The 26,854-nt window shown below is 38.4% G+C and overlaps 1 protein-coding gene across 6 annotated transcripts in view; it reads left to right on the forward strand.

Moving 5' to 3' along the window:
* PLCB4 (phospholipase C beta 4) overlaps positions 1-26,854 on the forward strand; it is a 424,450-nt gene that overhangs the window by 344,723 nt on the left and 52,873 nt on the right. For all 6 annotated transcript variants that reach the window (XM_030310086.1, XM_030310087.1, XM_030310089.1 and 3 more), the window contains 7 exons: positions 3,274-3,374; positions 6,602-6,637; positions 8,810-8,951; positions 9,570-9,654; positions 9,995-10,119; positions 12,289-12,340; positions 26,253-26,355. In XM_030310086.1, the coding sequence (XP_030165946.1) occupies positions 3,274-3,374; positions 6,602-6,637; positions 8,810-8,951; positions 9,570-9,654; positions 9,995-10,119; positions 12,289-12,340; positions 26,253-26,355 (644 nt within the window). The remainder of the gene's footprint in view (positions 1-3,273; positions 3,375-6,601; positions 6,638-8,809; positions 8,952-9,569; positions 9,655-9,994; positions 10,120-12,288; positions 12,341-26,252; positions 26,356-26,854) is intronic.

The raw sequence follows: 26,854 nt of genomic DNA on the forward strand, positions 1-26,854 counted from the left end.
CTCAGTGATACCTGGCTTAATTCTGGTCAACCAGTTGGCTATAATTACCCTGGTGTCACAGTATGATCCTACTATACATGAATGACTAGACTCTCTAATTTAAATACTTTAACACAGCAGGCAAGAGGAAGCCAAGCATAGTTCAAGAGTAACCCTGCCGGGAGGCTGTAAAAAAATAGAAGAGGCTCTTAGTCTGTGAGAGCATTTCCCCAGTTGTTAGGCTGGATTTAGATTCAGAAGGATCCGTGGCTTCCAGGACTGTAAAACGAGCAGTGAGGAATTGCAAAACTGGATGTGGTTGTGGGTATGCCTCTGCATTCTTGCACACTCAGGGAATGGTACCATTCATTCACACACCTCTTTTTAAATTTTTTTTTTCAATGTTTATTTATTTTTTGGGGGACAGAGAGAGACAGAGCATGAACGGGGGAGGGTCAGAGAGAGAGGGAGACACAGAATCGGAAACAGGCTCCAGGTTCTGAGCCATCAGCCCAGAGCCCGACGCGGGGCTCGAACTCACGGACCGCGAGATCGTGACCTGGCTGAAGTCGGACGCTTAACCGACTGCGCCACCCAGGCGCCCCCACACACCTCTTTTAAAGTCAAGTCTGTACCACTTGTATGGGCCACATTCCTTGACTTCACGTAGTTTATATCTGGCTATATGAACTGGTTAGACTATGAGATATATGAACTGGAAATTTAATGGTGGGGAGTTTCAAAGTCTTGGTTATAGACTGTAAGTCACGGAAATTCAATGGTCATGGAAATTTAGCGTCCTGTTAAAAGCATTGGCTAAGAATCCAGAGAAATATAGGCCCGTATTTTACTCTGTGACCTTGGTTTTATAAATCGTATCTCTGAATCTATTTCCTCATCTATAAAGTGGACACACTGGACTAGATTTTTTAAAGACCTATTCCAACTTCTTAAATCCTTTTTTTTTTCTGCCTAAGGCCTCTATGACCTACTTTTTTTCTTTTTTTAATCATCTGTCTCCACAGTATCCATGCATCTGAATACCAGTTTCAAAACAGGAAAGTGTCTGTCTCTCTTGTCTCACTTTTTTCCATGTCTGAAATAATACTTTGCAAAAAGAAATTCCAAATCTAAGGTATCATCATTTGAAAGACACCATTATTTTATTTATGACTAAGAAAGAGAGATGCTTCCAATTAATTGTAAAATGTCATTTTACAATTGAAAACACATTATAACATCAGAAATATTAATATGTAAAAAACGCATCTTGCAACTGATGATGAAATAGTTGTTCTTTTATTCTTGTTCTGGAGTTCTTTGCACATTTTAAACATGATCTAAAAAAAAAAATCTCCAATTATGGGTCTGCTTCCCACTCTGCTCTTGAGAGTCCATTCTCAGAAATCATTTCACTGTTTTTGTCCAGTAGGGGTCCCTCGTGCCCTGTGTTGTGACAGGGTGGATTTGTGTTGGACTTGTCCTGAGGCCTATGGGTGTCACCTGATTCTGGCTGGTTTTTAGGCAGATTCCTTACATGCGAGCTTTTTGCAGAATGGCGATCATGGGAATCCAGATCTCACACCAGCATGTAGCTCATGTTTCAATGGGTGATTCTTTTTCCACTGACAGCCTTGAGAGGATACCAGAGTTTGTCCCTCTCTGGACTGGTGGACTGAGTGCTTCTGTGCCTCCTTTCACAGCCTGGGCCATGCTCTTGGGGCATCAGCTTCAGTTAGCACCCACTTCCAGCCTCCCTGTTAGTATGAGCTTAAGGAATGATTTTAGAGTCTCCCAAACCTAAGCCAGGTTTGACAAATGGCTTACAGGTGCAGTACAATCCTTCCAAGGTCTTTATATATAAATACATACATACACACACACATACATACCTACATACATACACACGTGCAAAATATATATATATATATATATATATATATGTAATTTATTGTCACATTGGTTTCCATACAACACCCAATGTTCATCCCAACAGGTGCCCTTCTCAATGCCCATCATCCACTTTCCTCTCTCCCCTACTCCCCATCAACCCTCAGTTTGTTCTCAGTATTTAAAAGTCTCTTATGGTTTGCCTCCTTCCCTCTCTGTAACTTTTTTCTCCCCTTACCCTCCCCCCTGGTCTTCTGTTAAGTTTCTCAGGATCCACATGAGTGAAAACATATGGTATCTGTCTTTCTCTGCCTGACTTATTTCCCTTAGCATAATACTCTCCATCCACATTACTACAAATGGCCAGGTTTCATTCTTTCTCATTGCCAAGTAGTAGTCCGTTGTATATATAAACCACATCTTCTTTATCCATTCGTCAGTTGATGGACATTTAGACTCTTTCCATAATTTGGCTATTGTTGAGAGTGCTGCTATAAACATTGGGGTACAAGTGCCCCTATGCATCAGCACTCCTGTATCCCTTGGGTAACTTCCTAGCAGTGCTATTTCTGGGTCATAGGGTAGGTCTATTTTTAATTTTTTGAGGAACCTCCACACTGTCTTCCAGAGTGGCTGCACCAGTTTGCATTCCCCCCAACAGTGCAAGAGGGTTCCCATTTCTCCACATCCTCTCCAGCATCTATAGTCTCCTGATTTGTTCATTTTAGCCACTCTGACCAGCGTGAGATGGTATCTCAGTGTGGTTTTGATTTGTATTTCCCTGACGAGGAGTCACGTTGAACATCTTTTCATGTGTCTTTTGGCCATCTGGATGTCTTCTTTAGAGAAGTATCTATTCATGTCTTCTGCCCATTTCTTCACTGGATTGTTTGTTTTTCAGGTGTGGAGTTCAAGCTCTTTCTTTTTTATGTTACACCACTCCCAGCCGCAAGTCACTATGCTCGTAACCTATAAGTGGACAGTTAGTCTGTTTTTTTTTTTCTTAATTATCAAGTATATTTTCTATTTCTTGTATCTTCCCATGGAAGATCAGAAGACCCTTTGTAAGTTACAGATATTCTTGAGTGATCGAGGCTTTAATTTTTAGGGTTAGTATACTGGGGTGGAAGTGATCAGTCACTTAAGAGAAACGTATTAAGCATCACACATGTCACATATCATGCTAGGCGCAAGAGAAATAACAGCTAACAAGATGTGCTCCTTGGCCTTGAGTAGGTAAGAGTTTAGTAAAAGCTTTATTTGAAAGAATTGCATGTTTAAATGTTCCCATTTTCAGTTAGCTTCATTCCCGTGTAAAAGAGTTTGTGTTCTACCCAAGATTATGAAGATGATCTGACTGGTAGTAATTTGGCTTCATTGTTTTTCTTTTTTTCTTTGACACAGCTGACCAAGAGGAGGAAGCTCACCCTGAATACAAATTTGGAAGTGAACTTTCTGCTGATGACTTGGGTCACAAGGAGGCTGTTGCAAATAGTGTCAAGAAGGTCGGAGTCTTGGCATCCCTTTTTGTTATGACTCTCAAGAAGAGGTAGCAACTGTTAGTTAGGAAGTTTTCAAAATGTGACAACCACAGAAAATAAAGTAGCCTATAATTCCCCTTCTGAGTTGGGTGACCAGAGTCCATATGTTAATCCATGCATGAACAATTTTAAGTTAGAAAGGACATTTGAATTGCTTATTAGCTGTGCCTACTGTTGATCACAACTTACTTTGTCCAGTGTCCTTTAGGTAAATCATGTATTACATTATTATAGGTGAATAGGGAGACAGCAGCATCCTGGTGGCAAAGGTTAACCTGTTGAAGTCATCAGAAAAATGACTCCAATCATCCCAAGCAAGCCCTCATTAGAAAATCCATCCTTCCAGTTAGGTATCGCGTCTCCCACCTAATGTAGGATAAGTATAAAAGTATTTCCGTCCGTCCAACCATTCAGCCAAGAAAAAGTTATTATGTACCGACTATGTGCCAGGCATAGTTTAGGCCATAACAACCCAAAAAGGTCAAAACATGCTTCGTTTCTGCTCTCATGGAGCTTATAGTCTGATGGGAGTTTACCGGGAGGGAATAGGAAACAGGCAACAAATAAACAATCAATTCTATAATTACAATTTGTGATAAGTGCTATTCTGAAACTAAAAATGAGTGCTAAAATGGAGAGTAATGAGGTCGAGGGAATAAGGAAGCCAGATCCCCAAAGGCAAAGGAACCAGCCACACACAGAATAGAGAAAGGGCCCCAGTTGAGGGGTAACAGCAATAAAGACACTGAACAAAGTGGATTGAATGAGGAGCAGAGTGAAACAAGATGAGATGGTACAGGCAGGTAGGAACTAGATGATGCAGGATTTGGGAAGTTACTCTTAGAAACTCAAATGTTAATTTAAGTGAAATCTGAAGCCTTTGAAAAGGTTTAAAGAAGGGAGCAATGCAGCCTGATAGTTTTTAAAGACCACCGTAGGTACCATATGGAGATTAAAAAGAAGCAAGAGTGAACCAGGAAGAGCAGTTAGGCCAGGCTGTTGTACTCAGCCAGACTCCGGAGTGTTAAACTGGACAGTTGGAAGCAGGACTGAGTGGATTGAAGATCTGTTGAGGAAGCAAAGATGATTCAACTTGCTGATGGATTGAATGTGGATGAGTGAAGGGGAAAGAGGAAGCAAGATGACTCTCTAGGTCTGAGTTTAAGGAGCTGGGCAGAAAGTAAAGAAGACTGAAAGATAAGGAACTCAATGTTTCAAACAGGACAGGAACTTTGAGGCCTGTGAGCTGTTCCAGGGGCAGCAGCCATCTGGGTGCATGTAGCATTGACATTTCCTGACTGTGTAGCCTCAGGGAAGTTACTTAAGCTCTCAGTGTCTTAGTTTCCTCAACAGCAAAATTAAGATAATAACACCTATTTCATTGGTCCATTATGAAAAGTAGATGGGTTTAGGATATGTAAAGAGCTTAGAGTTGGGCCTAGCATATGGTCATTCCCATGAAAGCATTCATTATTGTTGCTACATTATCATCATTTTTCATCTTCGCCATTGTAGTTAGCGTCGTCGTGACGTGTATCTGGAACTAGAGGAGAGGTCAGGCTAGAGATAAAAACTAGGAGTTCAGAAGATGATGATCATGGGAAGAGGCAGAGAAGGTGAGTCAGAAAAGAAGACTAAGGTACACCCTGAGAAGTAGGAGGGAAATTATTGAGACCAAGGAAGCCAAGAGAACAGGGATAAGAGAAGAAGTGAAGAGAGTTGGGATTTCTTTTCTCCAGCTTAATTGAAATATAATTGACATAACACTGTGTAAGTTGAAGGTGTACATGTGATAATTTCATACCTGTACACATTATGAAATGATAACCGCAATAAGGTTAGTGAACATATCCATCACCTCACATAATTACGTGTGTGTGTGTGTGTGTGTGTGTGTGTGTGTGTGTGGTGGGAACATTTAAGATCTGCTCTCTTAGCAACTTTCAAGTATATGATGCAGTGTTATTAACAATAGACACCATGCTATAAACTAAATCCCCAGAACTTACTACTCTTGTAACTGGACGTTAGTCCTCTTTGATCAACATCTCATTCCTCCCACCTCCTAGCCCTTGGCAAAGTGGTTGGTTTTTGACTGTTGTTGATTAAACGAGTAGAGACTCAAGAGTGTCCATTGGACTGGTAGCATGGAGTCATTGCTGACTTGAAAAGAGAAGTTTCAATAGAGTGGTGGGGGCCAATGAAGCAGATGGATATGAATAAGTGGAGACTATACTTTTTTTTCTAAGTAATCTTTACATCCAACATGAGGCTTGAACTCATGACCCCGAGGTGTGTACCAACTGAGCCAGCCAGGCATCCCAAGTAGAGACTATACTTTCGAGAAGTCTTGTTGTAAAGGGAAGCAAGAAATAGGCTGGTGGCTAAAGGCAATTTGAGAAGTCAAAGGAGTGTTATTTTTAGAATGAATGAATCTGAAGTAGGTTTGCAAATATTGCACATGGCACCATGGAGAAGGAGAGATTAGTCTTGCCAGAGAGAGAGAGGATAACTGCCTGTTAGTTCCCTGAGGAGGTAAGAATGGAATGGTATGGTGGTGATGTGAGGGTGTGGTCTTTGATGGGAGCAGGGATCCCATAATTGAAGACAGTGAAGAATGCATGGGTATATGTATTTGGTAGTAGGAAAATGGGAGAGTATTTGAAGAGCAAAGCAAAAGAGACACTTTCATCACACCCACCCTTGTCTGATAGTATTTTGACTACTTGGATACTACTGGATGCTTACCAAGACTCAATGTTTACCTTGATGCTACCTTACCACATAAAACCTTTACCAATGTCCAGACATGAGTGTTGAATTGCCACAGAGTATCCATTCATGCTTGTCTGCCCTTTATGTGTCAGAAGAGTTGGCCACATCAATTATTTCCCAAACCCCATGACTAAATAATTGATTAAACTACTAAAAGGGAAACATCTGAATAGGCAAAGACTATCAACAAAGGAGAGATAGCGTTAGGATTTGCTTTTCTGGTATGTAAGACAGGCTGTTGTATTTTTCCAGTACTTGCTTTCGCCAAGGCCTTATGTCCTCAATAACTTTCCACCTTAACAAATAGAATAACAAGTTTACATATATCTATTTAAATATTTGCATACATATGGCTAGTAAATTTGGAATTTTGCCCTTTAGAAAAGTAAACAAATTTTTGTCTTTCTCTAATTTAGGCTTCAGATGACCTTGAACATGAAATCAACAAAAAGGTAAAAAAATTTCCTTGTGCAGTTTGTTTATTATGAAATACCATATGTGGCTCTCTAATATTGAACAGTTTGTACTAAATGTTAACTCTGTATCTCCCCCTTCCCAATGGAATATCAGACTTACTATTTATGAGTATAATATTTACATGCTTAATGCATCTAATTATGAGAGTTTTCAAAAGAAAGAATTTTTCACAGTGATGAAATGGTTAAATCCTGATAAAAATCAAAACCAGGGCAGGTGAATAAGATGATTTCCCTAAAAATAAGTGTTTAGTGCAGTCAGGCACTTAGTTGACATTAGAGATTTCATTCCTACAATAGGAGTACATAATCATCAACACATTGAATCTGAAAATAAAAATGACCTAAGAGGTCATCAGATCTATCTGATAGTATACTAGCAAGGTGACCTTGGTTCTGACTACACTGGCATTTTAAAAGATCATTAGTTAATTTCACACTACATACATTTTGGACCTGTATTGGATGTTACTAGATATCGACTTTATTATAAGGAAAGTAAAGATACATTTTTAGTTTCTTTTGCCCTCTTCAGCATTCTTCAGGATATCACAGTGGTTTTATTGAGTAAATGCACATGGTTTATTATAGTAATGATACTGATGGCAAAGACAAAAATTTGCCTGGTTATTTAATCCCCATACTTGAGAACTTCAGAATATCATGTCTGGCTGTCTGTGGGGCCCTATCTTATTTGGAGTGAGGCTCTATCTTCTTACTGTCTATATAGTAAGTTTGGAGTAGTTAGGGACATGTCTGATCTCAGACCCTCCCATGACATTCATGAAATTCTCTTTTAGAATTTCATAAAGTATTGGGGTCAACAAAGCAGGGGTTGATGTTTGGTCCCTGCTGTGTGTTAGCTAAGTAGCTGTGACCAAATTATTTTAATCCTCAAGGCCCTAGTGTTCTCACATGCTCAATGGGTGGGACTCTAATTTTTATTCCACATGATTACTGGCAGTAATGAAGTTGTGTGTGCAGGAATTCAGCCCAGTGCCCAACGTGTTGTCCTGGTGTTACTTATTATCATTAAACACCCAAGAAAGGAATCAGACATGGTCTCTGCTCTTATTTGAGTGGACAAGACATATAAATAAATGGCTAAAAATAAAAACGAGTTATATTATTTGATTATTTATCTCAGGTTTTTATTGGTGAAATCAGTTTGATGATTTAGAATGCTCAGGTTATTAAGTCATCAGATAAAATCTGAGCATTTAACTAATGAACGGATTCACATAACTGAGCGGTTTGGTTCGTCCTCCTGTATCAGTCTCTGCAGGAAATTTAGGTTTTCAAAGTTCTCAACAAAATGTTGATCATTTGCATTATTTTTTGATGTTTTTTTCTGTTCTGACTTACCAAGAAATAAATCAAAGTAATTTTTCTTGTTTCCTCTCTGTAAAATGATGCAGTGTTGACATGTCCTATGTAGTGGGTTATCAGATTATTTTCAGAATAACCTCTTTAAAAAGATACTGTAAACTACTTACGTATGTGGCTTCAATTCTAGACCATTGTTAAGCAAAGTGTGGTCCCCAGACCAGCCACATCATTAGCACTTAAAAATGCTGTTAAAATGGAAATACTGGGCCTCACCCCACAGTCACTTCATTGTAAACTCTGAGGATGAGGTCTAGGACTTTATGTTTTAACAAGCCCTCCAGGGATTCTGATACACACTGAAGTTGTTTTTCCACTTTGTCACAATTTGTGAAATGAGAAATGATAATATATGCCATATATATTTCATAGATTGTTGTGATCCTCAGTATACATTCTTGAATATTTTAAAGTAGTTTTGAAATCTTAAAAAAATGTAAGATAAGCCTTATATTTTATTATGATCTCCTTTTATGTTATTAGGGATTATGATAGACATGAACTTGTTTTTTTAAGTGGGCTCCACCCCAACATGGGGCTCAAGCTCACAACCCTGAGATCAAGAGTAACATGCTCTACTGACTGAGCCAGCCAAGTGCCCCTGCACATGAACTTTTATAATGATCCTTTAGCAAAGCTGAGGAAGAAAAGGTCTTTATCTTTCAATTGGTGTGTGCAGATCATCTTTAGTGAGGATGTCTGTAGCATGCATCTGTCCCACTGAAGTCCTCAATGTGCATATTCCTTTCCTTGTGCTTATAGGGCCTGGTTACTGTAGAAGATGAACAGGCATGGATGGCATCTTATAAATATGTAGGTGCTACCACTAATATCCATCCATATTTGTCTACAATGATCAACTATGCACAGCCCGTAAAATTTCAAGGTTTCCATGTGGCTGAAGGTAACCCCAAAGGTTAAATTCTCTTGCCTTAGTTGTCTGCTTTTACTATGCTGATGAGCTGTGATCTGACTTGTCACCATTTTCTTTTCTGGGTATAGGGGCTGTTCTACCTTATTTTTGTGTCACAGACCATGCTCTTACCCACGTGTTTAGCACGCAGTGGCATTGCCTTGTCATTCCCTACATCATCCACAAGGTGGCTCTGAGATACTGTGGATTGGTTAGCATTAGTAGAGCTTAGTATTGCTTTTTGCATTAAATGTATTTTCATAAGATCTCTCTTAATCAAAAACCTGACCTCCAAAAATGTATATTTTTAAACTTTCATAATCATTTGTGGTCTGGAGAAGCCACCATTGCCATCCAATATAAATATTTCAGGGGTGGCTGTGGAGGACACGTACACATAATTTGTTTAATGATGCCAAATTTAATCCATCACTATTTAAGTCAGCTGTGTCTATCCACAGGCCATTAATGAAAGTAGGAGCTGCAGATACAGTAATGGAACATCTGCCTCCAAAGCCTTGTGATTTGGGATGTAATTACATTTATTGCTTGTCTTTCCGTGAGGTTGGATGGGACCATCACTGAGTGCGTCTTTGTTTTTCTTTACAGAGCGCAATATTCATTATAACATGTCTTCTTTTAATGAGTCCGTTGGTCTAGGCTACTTGAAGACACACGCGATTGAATTTGTGAAGTATCCTTATGTAGTGAATAGAACGAACGGCTGCTGTGCTTTGGGTTTGGCAGTAGTCTCTAAAGCAGATAAATGCCTAATAGATAATTGTGGTTGTAGAGCTAATAAAATAATATGTGTGAAAGACCTCTGCAACTGTGAAAATCTGTCCAAATGTGAAATGTTTTTATAGTCTACACAGTGGACTATGGTCTTTCTCCTAAGCACCACTTACAAATGTGAAATTTGCTGTTATCTACATTTTGTTATCGTTGGTCTAGACCATTGTTGTTTTAGGTCTTTGTTTATTTATTGCTTCTGGAATACTCTTTTTTTTTCCATTCCTTAATAAGTTACACAGTTACAACAAACGGCAAATGAGCCGCATTTACCCCAAGGGAGGCCGGGTCGATTCCAGTAATTACATGCCTCAGATTTTCTGGAACGCTGGCTGCCAGATGGTTTCGCTCAACTATCAGACCCCAGGTAGGAACTGATGTCCAGTGACCTCGAATTCCAGGAGAACATTTTGACAGGATGGTGCCAACAGTTGCTATCAGTTGGCCGTGGGCATTTTTTTAAAGGAAGCAGACATATGGCAAAACAATGTGATGTTGGATTTATGTAATGGTGAGATATGAAAAACCCAAAATAGAGCCATAAAAAGGGTAGAAAGCAAAATATTTTGGTTTAAATTGAATTTCTCTTCATAAATACCACAACCAATCTGCCAAACATTGTCCCCTTTTCCAGAATATTTCTAATTTTTCTAGTTTTTGGATCAAACTTATCTTCATTTTCAAAGGCCAAATTAAATGGGAAAAATTTGAGTCTCTCTATACAGTAACGGTGACTCATTTCTCCCTTGGAAAGTACCCTTCCCACTGTTAACATTCAGATATCAACACAGTGGCACCTCACCATAAAAGTACAGAAAAATATTCTAGCGTGGACTCCAATTAAAACAGTGTGTAAAGATTCATATATTCGCAGAGGTACTAATCTATAACTTAATCTTCCAAAGTATACCCAAAGGCAAGTTTCCAATATATGATCTTCTTCCCATCCAGAAGGAGAGGAGTCAATTTTTTAAATGCATAAACAATTTTTAAAAACTTTTTGGAGTTTGCTTCAGAGCCTAGGATCACAATTTTAAGATTAGAGGTAGAGAAACACTGGACTCTAGTTATCTACCTAAAAGAGGTAAGAAATAGGCCACAAAACCGATTCACGTGCTGTGGTTAATTCCATAGTGTGGTCCTTAAAATTGGTAAAACAAAGCAAAATAAAAACCTTTTCTTGTTCAGTCCTTTGCTATATAAGGAGATGCCTCCCATGTTTCCTGATTTGGGAGTATTTTCCTTTTCTAGTCCATCTACCATACTTTGAGGACTTTTTTTTTTTTTTAATGTTTATTTTGAGAGAGGGCACACGTGAGCATAAGTGTGAGTAGGGGAGGGGCAGAGAGAAAGAGGGAGAGAGAGAGAATCCCAAGCAGGTTTCATGCTGTCAGTGCAGAGCCCAACAGGAGGCTCAATATTACAAACCATGAGATTATTACCTGAGCTGAAATCGAGAGTCAGATGCTCAATAGACTGGGCCACCCAGGCACCCCCATACTTTGAGAATTTCTATCCTCCTTGTTCCCTATTATCTGGACTGATTGAAGGGTCTTTTGACTTTCATCCCTTTGCCATAAGTGTGGCCTGACTGTATTTCCTTCTCCTCAGTGGGGGTTAAATGGAGTTAAATGTCTGTACAGCATCCCTATCAGTCCTTGCTATGTTAAACTATGACCAGGTACCAGTATAATCCCATAGTGTTTATAGCAGAGACAAAAGGGTACAGATGATTCTACTTTTAAAAAAAAGGAGGGGGGAGGTCAAGTTGTATTTTCAGTTTTAGTGAGTCAGTCCATTATATGGGTTAAATGATCCTAGATCCTAAACCAGTTGATTCACTAGGTCACCTTAGGTTTTATTTTATAATGTTAGGATTAACCACAACATGTTGAAAAAGAAAAAAAAATATCCATCAGCTTATTACTTTTCTTTTCTAATGAAAAAAGAAAAGATTGTATCTACTTGCAAGAGAAAAATCATAAGCCATGCCCTGCCAGCATAGGCCCCACTGGAAGAATTCTCCCTAAATCTGAAAGTAGGAACAAGCCACCAATTTTTACATGATGCTATCTATTTTTTTTTTTATTGTTTTTAACCAAATTTTGTACTCCTGTGACCCTACTGGATATCTCCAGCATACCTTTCCTGTGTGATCATGAGGCACATTCTCCCCAGCTATATCAAATTGGACATCTGTACTTTCAACACTCATGGAACTGACTCGTATATTGAATCCAATATATTGAATACATATAGAATCTATTATATTGAATCTGACTCATATATTGAATCCAATTTTTAAAGCAGTTGTACCATGATCTTTGTGAAAACACATTTGATGTTTAACTTAAACACGAGATGATTTCAACATGGAAGAGAGTTGTGTGCTCTAAACAGACCCAAAAGTACCTTGCCACATTAAAAAGGACATTTCGGCCTAGGATCAGTATCTGATTTCCATTGTTTAAAATCACCCAGCGTGATCTTCTTTGTCCACGAGATGAGATGCTAAATTATTTTTGTCTCTTGACAGATTTAGCGATGCAATTGAATCAGGGAAAATTTGAGTATAATGGATCATGTGGGTGAGTAATGTGATTTAAACTGCTGTCACCATGTTCCTGAACTCTATACTATAGCTATGATGAAACTGTGTCATTTTTAACTAGGGGCTGCTCAATTTAAGCTGGGTTTGTGGGATGGGATAGATACAAATGAAATCCCTAAATAGATTCTATTTGCAACTATACATGCTTCATCTACCCAACTTACTAAGCAGATTTGCAAAAAGTTTTTGGAAAAAAAAAATTGAACCATAAGTTAAGTGGTTTATCATACACACTCTAGAATTTAATTCTCTCACTTTTGAGGTCAATAGTGGAGGTTTTTACAGCTATGACAGATAATGATCCCTGCTCACTTGGACATTACCTGGAAATATGAATATTAGCTATATGTATTTTGCCTAGGACCCATAGAGGAATGAAGGTGATTTAGTATGTAATGAAGTCATGGGTGTCAATATGAATTTAACACACCTAGGCAGAAAGCTTTGTCCTATCTTGATCCTTTTGCATGTCTTGTAAATAGCAGTTGTCAAAAAAATCATGCTACATATATTGTCTAGTTTACTTCACTGGCATTCTTTAAAATATGCGAACCACAGAGTGAAATAGGAAATGTTAATTCCACTGAAACACTGAAAGGTTAAATGAAAATGTGAAGTTAAATTCTGTAGAGATGAAAAAAACACCCGTGTCGCCGGTTTTTTTCCCTCCATGCATCTGTCCCAGAGCCTCTAAATTAATCCAGCAAGGTACCACCCCATCCATAATACTCCTGGCAGGAAGTTCTTGCCCTCCCTGGTTGAATACCTCATTTTTATCACAAAAAAACAGCCAGTCAAGATAAAATTTTTCAGCAGTTGTGGGTTCGAAGTGCACACTCACACCTCTTCCTGCTTACCAGATGGCTCTCTGCCAGCGTACCTACGCCCCTGAGTGATGGTCCTATTCTCCAAATCACCTGGGACACATGTATCTGGGAAATACATTATATTTTCCTCTGCTGTGTGCTTTGAAAGAAATTAAAATTGTACACCTTGGACTAGTACGTTCTAGGTCAATGATAAAAGGAAATAGAAACTATGTAGTTCAAAAGAAAACCACTAAATACGCATTCCAGAGTTTTTTAAAGCTGTTTTGTTGCTTTAATGCAAAATGTTCATAACCAGGAGATTGTGCAGATAAATTGATGGATGGACCCCCAGTGGCAGGCTGAGGCAGTGAGGCTGCAAGGGACAGGTGCGGCCTGGTGGTTAAAGCTCAAGTCTAAAGCCCAGCTTTGAGCCCCAGCTCCTGGGCATGCTAGTTGCATTGCCCTGGCAGGTGTGTGAAACTCTGGGCCTCGATTTTCTGCTCCATAAAATAAAGACAGTAATACCTACCTCGCCGGGTTTGTTGCAGCAGCTTGGTAAGGATGAATGGGAGTGTGTATGAATGTACTTCGTGAACTGCAAGTTTCTGTGCAAAGGGAGGCTTAAGAAAAGCTTAAGACCTTATGGCTGATCACAAAACTGAGGCCAGAAAAGAGTAAATAAGAGCTGTGTCCAAATCGGGCCTTTACAGAGTCCGGGGAGGCATCTACAGCCCTTGTGGTTCACACCATACCTCAGTCAGCCCTGGTGGGGCTCCCTCCTTGGAACCTTCCCTGGGGCCTAGTAACACTAAAGTTTTCCCCTTTTGCCTCAGCTGTCCCAGGGCTAGTACTTAAGGAGGGGAATTGTTTCCAGATAAAGAGGTCCCAACAGGAGTTGTATAGTTAACCTCCATTTCTTTACAGGAGTTTCTGTTTCACCGTGGTTATGATCTGTGTCTTGTTTTTATGCACCATTGTTGATTTTAAAGTGCATTCACAAACAAGGACAGTGCTCCCATAGCCCGAATTCTGTGATGAAGTGTCTGAGATGATGTGACCAAAAGCCAAAGTCCCACCAGAGGGGCTAGAAAATTAGGATCCTTCAGCAAGACAGCCCAACTTGAAGAGGCATTGATGATAATGATCAGTCACATGTCACCACCCCCAACCTTTCCCTTTTCCCTACACTCAACCTGGAGGCAAAGATTGTCGCCCACAGGAAAAAGGGAAAAAATCTTTCTCAGTTGTGTGTTTCTCTGCTCCTCCATGATGGAATCGTCATGGCTGGTAGACACAGGGCTGGCCACACAGGGTGCATTTCCACGAAGCGAGGGCATCAAAGGCACTCTGACTTTGACTACATTTCCCCTGTAATTCTCCCACCCCCCCATCCCCCCCCCCACCCCCGCAGGGTCTTTTTAAAACCTCCTTGTTGGGTTGGCTGAGGGTTGGGTTTCTGTAAAGAGGCTTTTGGTACCTTTTTAGACTTATGGTAGCAAACAGTAGCTGTTTTATATAGAACATTGGCATGGAAGCAAACATGTATAATTTCTGAATCTATCAACATTAACAAAACATTGGGAGCCTGTCTCGGGATCCCTGTCTGCTCTGTGGGCTGATGTTTTGGGAAGCCATGCCATTGGGCTCAGTAAGTGTGATTTTTAGTAGGAAAGTGAGCAGTAGTGTATAACAGACTCATTTTTAAAGGTGTAGACATGGGAGGCATTTCTGTAATTCCTAATAAAACAAAATAGAGCAAATTAATTTCTCAAGCCTGCAGGCTTTCGCAGAAAATTGGATGATGGGGTCAGCCAGGCAGAGTCAGAGCTCTTCGAGGTGGCATCCATGCCAGCACAGTCACCACCACGGTCCTTTAACCACCTGGGAGAGATGACCGGGAGATTGTGATCTAAAACCTGAGAGACAACTCTGACTGGTGCACCTGCCCCTGGTCTCTGCAAAATCAAAACAACTCCTGTGGCTTTTACAGTGCAAATGTTTCTTCCCATACAAACTGTATCACTCGTTCTCTGAGCAGAAGCTCCTTGAAAATAAGAAGCGGAGGAGCCAAGATGGCGGAACACTGTGGAAGTTTTTGTGTATCTCGCGTCCATGAAATACAGCCAGACCAACACTAAACCATCCTACACACCTAGAAAACTGATTGGAGGATTAACACAACAATCTGCACAACCTGAACCACAAAATTCAGAAGGAGAAAAAATTCATTTTTATTTTCAATTTTTATTGAAAATATTTTTCTTTAATTTTTATTACTATGAAACAGGGAGGGTGCTGTCGAAAAAAACCACCAGACGCCAAGTAGAAGCAAGACAAGATTTTATTCACAGCTGGGCCAAACCTGATCTCCCGATCTTAAGGAGAAAAGTGCAGAGAATGACCCCGAACAAAGGCAGCAGTGGGCTTATATGGATTTTAGCAAGTCAGAATACATCATTATTTGGTTAACCAATTACAATTTACAGCATTTCATGGTAGCCAATTATATTGTGACACACAGATATCAGTTTGGGCGGGAACCTATCAATTTAAAGATCTTGTCCTAAGAGGTTTTAAAATGACCAATCATAGTTAGACACCTGAGATGCCGTAGGGCAGGGAGTATGTGACTTTTTACATGTTGGTCTTGCCTAGGCCAGATCAGTAGACGGGGTGGGGGAGCGTTTTGCATCCTAAGTTATCTATTTAGCAAGCAGGCGAGGTCACAGAAGTGAGATAGGGTGGTTAGCAATTTCCAATAACCCTAATAGGGAACTACATAAGGCTTTTATCTCAACTATTCATGAAAGATGAGTTTAAGCCAAACTTACATACAATAAGCTTTCTGATATCTTGTAAGTTGACCTATTAAAACTATATTTTTTACTTTTGTGTAAATTTTTTCAAATTCTATTTTATTTCCATCATTTTATTTTAGTCTACTTCAGTGTATTAACCTTTTCAAATTTTCAAACAATTTCCTTTTTTTTCTTGTTTTCTCTTTTCATTTCTTTTCTTTTTCTTGAATGCAGAAACAGAAAAACTTCACTTTTACTTTCAATATATATTTAAAATATTTTTATTTAATTTTTTTACTATATTTTTTGCTTTTATGTAAATTTTTTCAAATTCTATTTTACTTCCATCATTTTATTTTAGTCAACTACAGTGTAATTCTTCAAATTTTCAAATGATTTCCTTTTTTTATCTTTTTTCTCTTTTTCATTTCTTTTTTCTTAAATACAGAAAAAAAATCATTTATTTTTAATTTTTATTAAAAATACTTTAATTTTTTCTACTATATCCTTTACTTTTGTGTATATTTTTTAAGTTCTATTTTACCCCCATCATCTCATTTTAGTCTACCTTAGTGTATTCATTTTTTCACATTCTCAAATGATTTCCTTCCCCCCCCCCCCTCACTTTTTTTTCTCTAATCTGTCAAACCACTTTCAACACCCAGACCAAAACACACCTAGGGTCTAGCATCATCTGTTCCATTTGCGTGTGTGTGTGTTTAACTTTTAATTTTAATATTTTTTTAATTTTAATTTTTTTTAATTTCAATTTTTCTACCTCATTAATTCCTTTTCTCCCTTCAAAATGACAAAATGAAGGAAATCACCCCAAAAGAAAGAGCACAAAGAAATGACAGCCAGGGATTTAACCAACACAAATACAAGCAAGATGTCTGAACCAGAATTTAGAATCACAATAATAAGAATACCAGCTGGAGTTGAAAATAGATTAAAATCCCTTTCTACAGAGATAAAAGAAGTAAAAAATACAATAAAATTAAAAATGCTATAACTGAGCTGCAATCACGGATGGATGCAGTGGCAGCAAGGATGGGTGAGGCAGAACAGAGAATCAGTGATGTAGAGGACAAACTTATAGAGAACAATGAAGCAGAAAAAAAGAGGGAGATTTAAGAGCAAAAGAGCACGATTTAAGAATTAGAGAAATCAGTGACTCATTAAAAAGGAATAACATCAGAATCATAGAGGTCCCAGAAGAGGAAGAGAGAGAAATAGGGGTAGAAGGGTTATGTGAGCAAATCATAGCGGAAAATTTTCGTAACCTGGGGGAAGGCACAGGCATCAAAATCCAGGAAGCACAGAGGACCCCCCCCCCATTAGATTCAACAAAAACTGACCATCAACAAGGCCTATCATAGTCAAATTCATGAAATACTCAGGTAAGGAGAGAATCATGAAAGCAGCAAGGAAAAAAAAGTCCCTAACCTACAAGGGAAGACAGATAAGGTTTGCAGCAGACCTATCCACAGAAACTTCACAGGCCAGAAGGGAGTGGTAGGATATATTCAGTGTGCTGAATCAGAAAAATATGCAGCCAAGAATTCTTTATCCAGCAAGATAGAATTCAAAATAGAAGGAGAGATAAAAAGTTTTCCAGACAAACAAAAAGGAGTTTGTGACCACTAAACCAACCCTGCAAGAAATTTTAAGGGGGACTCTCTGAGGGGAGAAAAGATGAAAAAAAAAAAAAAAAAAAAAAAAAAAAATATATATATATATATATTTGTGTGTATATACACATATATAAATACCAAAAGCAACAAAGATTAGAAAGGACCAGAGAACACCACCAGAAACTCCAACTCTACAAGCATCATAATGGTAATAAATTCATATCTTTCAGTATTCACTCTAAGCGTCAATGGATTCAATGCTCCAATCAAAAGACATAGGGTAATAGAATGGATAAGAAAACAAGACCCATCTATATGCTGTTTACAAGAGACCCACTTTAGACCTAAAGACACCTTCAGATTGAAAATAAGGGGATGGAGAACCATCGATCATGCTAATGGTCAACAAAAGAAAGCCGGAGTAGCCATACTTATATCAGACAATCTAGACTTTAAAATAAAGACTGTATCAAGAGATGCAGAAGGGCATTTTATCATAATTAAGGGGTCTGTCCACCAAGAAGACCTAACAGTTGTAAACATTAATGTGCCAAATGTGGCAACACCCAAATATATAAATCAATTAATCACAAACATAAACTCATCGATAGTAATACCATAATAGTAGGAGACTTCACCCCACTCACAGCAATGGACAGATCATCTAATCAAAAAATCAAAAAATCAAGGAAACAATGGCTTTGAATGACACACTGGACCAGATGGGCTTAACAGATGCATTCAGAACATTTCATCCTAAAGCAACAGAATATACATTCTTCTCCAGTGCACATGGAACATTCTCCAAAATAGACCATATACTGGGACACAAATCAGCCCTAGTAAGTACAAAAAGATCGAGATCATACTGTGCATATTTTCAGACCACAATGCTATGAAACTGGAAATCAACCACAAGAAAAAATTTGGAAAGGTAACAAATACTTGGAGACTGAAGAACATCCTACTAAAGAATGAATGGGCTAACCAAGCAGTTAAAGAGGAAATTAAAAAGTATATGGAAGTCAATGAAAATGATAACACCACAATCCAAAACCTCTGAGACACAGCAAAGTTGGTCATAAGAGGAAAGTATATAGCAATCCAGGCCTTCCTAAAGAAGAAGAAAGATCTCAGATACACAACCTAACCTTACGCCATCAGGAGCTGGAAAAAGAACAGCAAATAAAACCCCAAACCAGCAGAAGACAGGAAATAATAAGGATTAGAGCAGAAATTAATGCCATCAAAACCAAAAACAAAAACAAAAACAGATCAACGAAACCAGAAGCTGGTTCTTTGAAAGAATTAACAAAATTGATAAACCACTAACCAGTTTGATCAAAAAGAAAAAGAAAAGGGCCTAAATAAATAAAATCAAGAATGAAAGAGGATAGATCACAACCAACACAACAGAAATAAAAACAATAAGAGAATATCATGAGCAATTATATGCCAATAAAATGGGTAATCTGGGAGAAATGGACAAATTCCTAGAAACATATACACTACGAAAACTGAAATAGGAAGAAATAGAAAATTTGAACAGACCCATAACCAGTAAGGAAATCGAATTAGTAATCAAAAATCTGCCAAAGAACAAGAGTCCAGGGCCAGATGGCTTTCCAGGGGAATTCTACCAGACATTTAAGAGTTAATACCTATTCTCTTGAAGCTGTTCCAAAAAGTAGAAACAGAAGGAAAACTTCCAAACTCTTTTCTATGAAGCCAGCATTACCTTGATTCCAAAACCAGACAGACCCCACTAAAAAGGAGAACTATAGACCAATTTTCCTGATGAACATGGATGCAGAAATCCTCAACAAGATATTAGCCAACCGGATCCAACAATGCATTAAAAAAATTATCCACTACAATCAAGCAGAGTTTATACCTGGGATGCAGGGCTGGTTCAATATCTGCAAAACAGTTAACATGATTCATCACATCAATAAAAGAAAGGGCAAGAACCATATGATCCTCTCAATAGATGCAGAGAAAGCATTTGACAAAATACAGCATCTTTTCTTGATAAAAACCCTCAGCAAAGTAGGGATAGAAAGATCATACCTCAAGATCATAAAAGCCATATATGAAAAACCCAATGCTAATATCATCCTCAATGGGGAAAAACTAAGAGCTTTCCCCCTAAGGTCAGGAACACGACAGGGATGTCCACTCTCACCACTGTTATTCAACATGGTATTGGAAGTCTTAGCCTCTGCAATCAGACAACACAAAGAAATAAAAGGCATCCAAATCGGCCAGGATGAGGTCAAACTTTCAATCTTCGCAGATGAAATGATATGCTATGTGGAAAACCCAAAAGATTCCACCAAAAAACTGCTAGAATTGATTCATGAATTCAGCAAAGTTGCAGGATATAAAATCAATGCACAGAAATTGGTTGCATTCCTATACACCAACAATGAAGCTACAGAAAGAGAAATCAAGGAATCAATCCCATTTACAGTTGCACAAAAAAACATAAAATACCTAGGAATAAATCTAACCAAGGAGGTGAAAAATCTATATACTGAAAACTATAGAAAGCTTATGAAAGAAATTGAGGAGGACAAAAAAAAATGGAAAAAGATTCCATGCTCCTGGATAGGAAGAACAAATATTGCTAAAATGTCAATACTACCCAAAACAATCTACATATTCCATGCAATCCCTATCAAAGTAACACCAACATTCTTCACAGAATTAGAACAAATAATCCTAAAATTTGTATGGAACCAGAAAAGACCCCGAATAGCCAAAGCAATCTTGGAAAAGAAAACCAAACCAGTAGGCATCACAATCCCAGACTTCAAGCTATACTACAAAGCTGTAATCATCAAGGCAGTATGGTACTGGCATAAGAAGAGACACTCAGATCAATGGAACAGAATAGAGAATCCAGAAATGGACCCACAAACGTATGGCCAACTAATCTTTGACAAAGCAGGAAAGAATATCCAATGAAATAAAGACAATCTCTTCAGCAGGTGGTGCTGGGAAAACTGGACAGCGACATGCAGAAGAGAACCTGGACCACTTTCTTATACCATCCACAAAAATAAACTCAAAATGGATGAAAGACCTAAATGTAAGACAGGAAGCCATCAAAACTGTAGAGGAGAAAGCAGGCAAAAACCTCTTTGATCTTGGCCACAGCAACTTCTTACTCAACATGTCTCCAGAGGCAAGGGAAACAAAAGAAAAACTGAACTCCTGGCACCTCATCAAAATAAAAAGCTTCCGCACAGTGAAGGAAACAATTAGCAAAACTAAAAGGCAGCCGACAGAATGGGAGAAGATATTTGTAAATGACGTATCAGATAAAGGGTTAGTATCGAAAATCTGTAAAGAACTTATCAAACTCAACACCCAAAAAAAAAAAATGCAGTGAAGAAATGGGCAAAAGACATGAATAGACACTTCTCCAAAGAAGACATCCAGATGGTGAACAGACACATGAAAAAATGCTCAACATCACTCATCATCAGGGAAATACAAATCAAAACCACAATGAGATACCACCTTACACCTGTCAGAATGGCTAACATTAACAACTCAGGCAACAACAGATGTTGGCAAGGATGCAGAGAAAGAGGATCTCTTTTGCATTGGTGGTGGGAATGCAAGCTGGTGCAGCCACTCTGGAGAACAGTATGGAGGTTCCTCAAAAAACTAAAAATAGAACTACCCTATGACCGAACAATTACACTACTAGGTATTTATCCAAGGGATATGGGTGTGTTGTTTCGAAGGGACACATGCACCCCCATGTTTATAGCAGCACTATCAACAATAGCCAAAGTATGGAAAGAGCCTAAATGTCCATCGATGGATGAATGGATAAAGAAAATGTGGTATATATATGCAGTGGAGTATTACTCAGCAATCAAAAAGAATGAAATCTTGCCATTTGCAACTATATGGATGGAACAGAGAAAGACAAAAATCATATGACTTCACTCATGTGAGGACTTTAAGAAACAAAACAGATGAACATAAGGGAAGGGAAACAAAAATCATATAAAAACAGGGAGGGGGACAAAACAGAAGAGACTCATAAATATGGAGAACAAACTGAGGGTTACTGGAGGGGTTGTGGGAGGGGGGATGGGCTAAGTGGGTAAGGGGCACTAAGGAATCTACTCCTGAAATCATTGTTGCACTCTATGCTAACTAGTTTGGATGTAAATTTTAAACAATGAAAAAATCAAAAAAAATTGGATGATGGGTATCAAAATAGTAGGATGTTTTATGATTCACTGATGCACACTTTTTGTGGAACTTGTGTCTTGAAATCCATGACATCTTATAGTTAAAATCAACCATTTTGCTTTCTTGTTGGTAAAGGAAATAATGGAGTGTTGAACAGTTGATGCTATCTCGGATGTGTTCAGACAGGTTGTCCTTCCTTATGACCCCATCTTCTGATTCTTACGACTCCTGTCTAACCACCCAGCTGAAGGCCTTTCTTCTCTTCCTCTCTTGCCTTCTGAGTCCCTACAAAAGGCCACAGAAAATCCTTGGATCCCTTCAAATGTCACTGGCTTTGGCCTATCCCCTTGTCTATCACACAGACCTGGATGCTTGGAATGAATTAATTTTCTATACCAAAAAATACCAGGCAGGACCGGCTACCTAGTTTGTGGGGCCCAGGGCAAAATGAAAATGAGGGCCTCCTTGTTCACAAATTATTAAGAATTTCCAGACAGTGGCTGCAGAGCATGAAACTAAGCACAAAACCCTTCTGAGTTCAGAGCCTTGTGGAACTACACAGGTCCCATTGATGCCCGGGGGTCCCTGGCAGTGACTGACAATCTCTGCTGCATCAGCAGGCCACCACAGACCCAGAATCAATACTCCTTCAAGACGAGCTGGCTCAGTGTCAGCCCCAAGCCAAGGCTTACCTTGTGGCCTGTCAAACTTCTACATGCTCTCTTTTATTTTAAAGTATATATACATTACACTGAAGGCTGCCTGCTTTGGAGAATTAGACTTCAGTTTCTTGCCCTTTTCCCCTGGCATTTCTTATTTTGGATCAGTTCATTGTCTGACAGATTAGTTTCCTTCTAAGCACATATGGGAGCAGGGAACATAGAAGAATGTTTTTGGCAGCAGGAATTCATCAATACCCCAATTTTGTGTTTCTGGTGAGAAGAGTCCCTTCAGAAATGGCTGCAGGGAGTGCGGAATACTGAATCTCCTGACAGCCATTGCCCACACATCTCTCAGGAGGAAGAATCCCTCATTCCATGCAACTGGAATCCAAATGCTCCCATTATCAGCTAACGTCTGATACTTTGCAGAAGCCAGTGGGCTTCGCTTGAAGTAGTGCGTGTGATATTGTAGCTGAGTCTTCAGGTTTTTCTGTGTCATCATAGTTACCAGTGACTAACACTAGCCACAAAAAAGGCCCAAATCTAAATCTCTGTGAATATAGAAAACAGTATCTTTTTTGTGCAGTGAGAGCTTTTAAAGTAAGGTTTTGGGTTGCATTCCCTTGGGGACAGGTAAAAGTTCAAAATCATCATTTATGTTTGAATGATTCTGAAGACTTTTTATATCCCTGATTTAAAAATCAGTGTTGTCCCCTGGAGGTTCTTTATTGAAGATAACATCGAAGTTGAATGTGGGGTTATTTTCTTTAACATTTATTCAAACTTAGAAGATAGCAATGAATGGCAGCTGTCTCAAAGCCAAAAAATAAAATGTGACTTGGAATTTTTCTTTAAGGAGAAATGTCACACCTCAGAATCCTTTTTGGTTATATTTTAAAAGATAATAAATTTGACATCATCTAGAGTTAAAATTAGTAAATGTTATGCTCCTAAAGAATGGGAAAGATTTGATCCCTCTAATTATGATTCTTTTACACTTAAAAGTAAATGCATTGTTTTGGGGAAAGTGCTTTTATTGCCCTTTGTCTACAGCTTGTCTGAGTATGGAATTTTTCTATCTTCAGCTATAGGCCTTTCTAACAAAAAAAATTTTTTTTAGAGAGATGACATTGTCTGATACTAGTTCAGGGTGGTTATGGAATCTGGCTGCGGTATGATTATGTGACTGTAACCAAAGGGCATGAGGGGCAGACATTGTGTAGTTAGGTCAATTTCAAAACATTTTCCTTACCTCAAAAAGAAAACTCATACCCTTGAGCTATCACCTCCCAATATCCCCTGCTCCCTATCCCCAGCCTTAAGCAACCACGATCGACTCTCTGTCTCTGCATTTGTCTCTACAGCACATTTTATATAAATGGATTCTTATAATACATGGTGTTTTGTGACCAACTTCTTTCACTTAGCCTCATGCTTTCAGGGTTCATCTGTGCTGTAGCCGGTATCAGTACTTTATTTCTTTTTATTGTTGAATAATTTCCCATTGTGTGGATATACCACATATTGTATATCCATTCATCTACTGATGAACTTTTGGACTGTTTCCATCTTTTGGTTTTTCTGAATGATGCTCCTATAATATTCACAAAGAAGTTTTTGTATAGGTATGTTTTTGTTTTTCTTGGGTGTGTACTAAGAGTGGAATTGCTGAGTCATATGGCAACTTTATATTTAACTGTTGGAGGAACTGCCAGACTGTCTTCCAAAAGCACTGTGTCACTTTACATTCCCACCAACAATGTAGGAGGGTTCCAGTCCTGATCAACACTTCTATGTCGTTGTCAACACTTACTGTTATCTGACTCGTTTACTATAGCCATCCTAATGTGTGTGTTTAGTGACATATCGTTTTGATTTGCATTTTTCTGATAATCAGTGGTACTAAGCATCTTTTCATCTCCTTTTTGGCCATTTGTTTCTCTTATTTGGAGAAATGTGTATGCAGATCACTTGCCCATTTTTTAACTGGGTTATTCTTTACATTTTCTAGACACAAACCTCTTATCAGATAATATATGATTTGTGAATTTTTCTCCCATTCTGTGGCTTGTTTATTCACTGTCTTGATAGTGTCCTTTGAAGAGCAAAAGTTTTTATGATAAGGCTGAGTTTATTATTATTTTATTGTTGTTGGTGGTGCTTTTTGGTGTTATATCTAAGATCCATTGCCAAGTCCTAAAGATTTATCCCTATGTTTCTTCTAACGATTTTATCATTTTGGCTCTTATATTTTTGTCTTTGATCCACCTTGAATTAATTTTGGTACATGATGTTAGAAGGGCCAATTTTATTGTTTTGCATGTGGTGGTTAGAGTTGTCCCAGCAACATTTGTTTAAAAGAATATTCCTTCCTCCGTTGACTAGTGTGAGCATCTTTGTCAATAACCAATTGACCGTAGATATATGAATTTATTTCTGGATTCCCAGTTCTGTCTCATTGATTTATATGTGCATCCTTATGCCAGTACTACACTATCTTGATTACTGTTGCTTTGTAGAAAGTTTTGAGAATTAGGAGACCTTCAAGTTTGTTTTTCTTGTTCCAGGTTCCTTGGCTATTCTGAGTCCTTAAGTTTCCATATTAATTTTAGGATCACCTGTTAATTTCTAAAGAAGTCAGTTGGGATCTGGATAGGGATCAAATCTGTATATTAGTCTGGTGAAATAGTGCCGTCTTAGCCATAGTAAGTCTGATGGTCCGTGAACACAAGATGTTTTCCCATTTACTTAGGCCTTCTTTATATCTTTCAACAGTATTTTGTAGTTTTCAAAGTACATGTACTTATTTTCTTAAAATGTATTCCTAAGTAATTCTTTTTTGGTGCTATTATAAATGGAATCTTCCTAACTCATTTTTGGATTGTTCATCGCTGGTGTGTAGAAATACAATTGATTTTTGTATATTGATTTTGTATCCCGCAGCCTTGCTGAACTCATTTACTGGTTCTAATCATTTTTTAGTCAATTCCTTAGGTAGATTCCTTTAGTAGATTCTATATGCAAGATCATGTCATCTGTGAATAGAAGTTGTTTTACTTCCTTTTTTCCGTCTAGGTAACTTTTATTTCATTTTCTTGCCTAATTGCGCTGCCCAGAAATGGGGAGGTAATTACATCTTTATGTTCACCTGCCTCTAACTGAAATTGCGTGGTGCTTTTCACTGTGAACATAGACAACAATTCACAGTAATACTAATGGTACCTGTGACTCTGACACCAAATGTAAACCAAATATTTTCATATCTCATTACTGTTGGTATAGATCTCACAAAATATTTTTATGCATCTCGGTACTTTGAAATTGTATTTATTAACTTGGCATTATATCTCATAATTTAATGTAGTAATTAAAACACAGAGAAGTAGAATATCATGTACTCCTCATATTTTAATAACTATAGCTCATATAGTTGGTTTTTCATTGTTGTTCTTTGAGTTTTATTTTGTGCATATAAGAGTAAATATCTAAAGAGTTCCATGACAAAAAAAGTTCAAGAGAATGTAATAGTATCAGGAAGTCCTAGATGTCAAGGAGCCTGGAATCTAAAAATCATTCCTTCTTTCCTGCTTCTCTTTAGGATTATCCCTAGGACAGGAATAGTTTCTTCAGTCCTTAGAATCATCTGCCTAAAAGTCTAGCTCCTAATTTAGATATGGGGAAAAGGAAGTACTTAGTGTCCCGAAGCAAGGGTATTACAATCTTTGTAAGCACAACTAATAAACTCTTTCTATGCTTTTGTCCCACCAGGTACCTTCTCAAACCAGATTTCATGAGACGGCCCGATCGAACATTTGATCCCTTCTCTGAAACTCCTGTCGACGGGGTTATTGCAGCCACTTGCTCAGTGCAGGTAAGGCCCCTGCTGTTCACAGTATTCTATAAATGTGTATGCAGATGGCCCTGGAAAAGACTTAAAATATCACAGTAAAATATTTTATGTCAAGATGTAGGATCCATGTGTTGCTCTCAGCTTTGACTCAAAATGCCCCCTTCTTAAGAGATACATTTTGGTCACTAGTGAAACTATTAGCTACTTTTAGGAAGACATCAGATCAAAAAAGTACCTAGTGGAAGATGTGAAGCAATAGGAACTGTCATTCGTTGCTGACGAGAATGCAAAGTGGTGCTGCTTACCCTACAATCCAGCAGTCATGCTCCTTGGTATTTACCCAAATGAATTGAAAACTTACATCTACACCAAAACCCATGCAGAGATGTTTGTAGTGCTTTGTTCATAATTGCAAAAAACTGGAGGCAACCAAGACATCCTTCAGTAGGTAAATGGATACGTAAGCTGTGGTACAGCCAGATGATGGGATATTATTCAATGCTAACAAGAAATGAGCCAG

The sequence above is a fragment of the Lynx canadensis genome, chromosome A3, assembly GCF_007474595.2.
Source record: "Lynx canadensis isolate LIC74 chromosome A3, mLynCan4.pri.v2, whole genome shotgun sequence".
NCBI lineage: Eukaryota > Metazoa > Chordata > Mammalia > Carnivora > Felidae > Lynx > Lynx canadensis.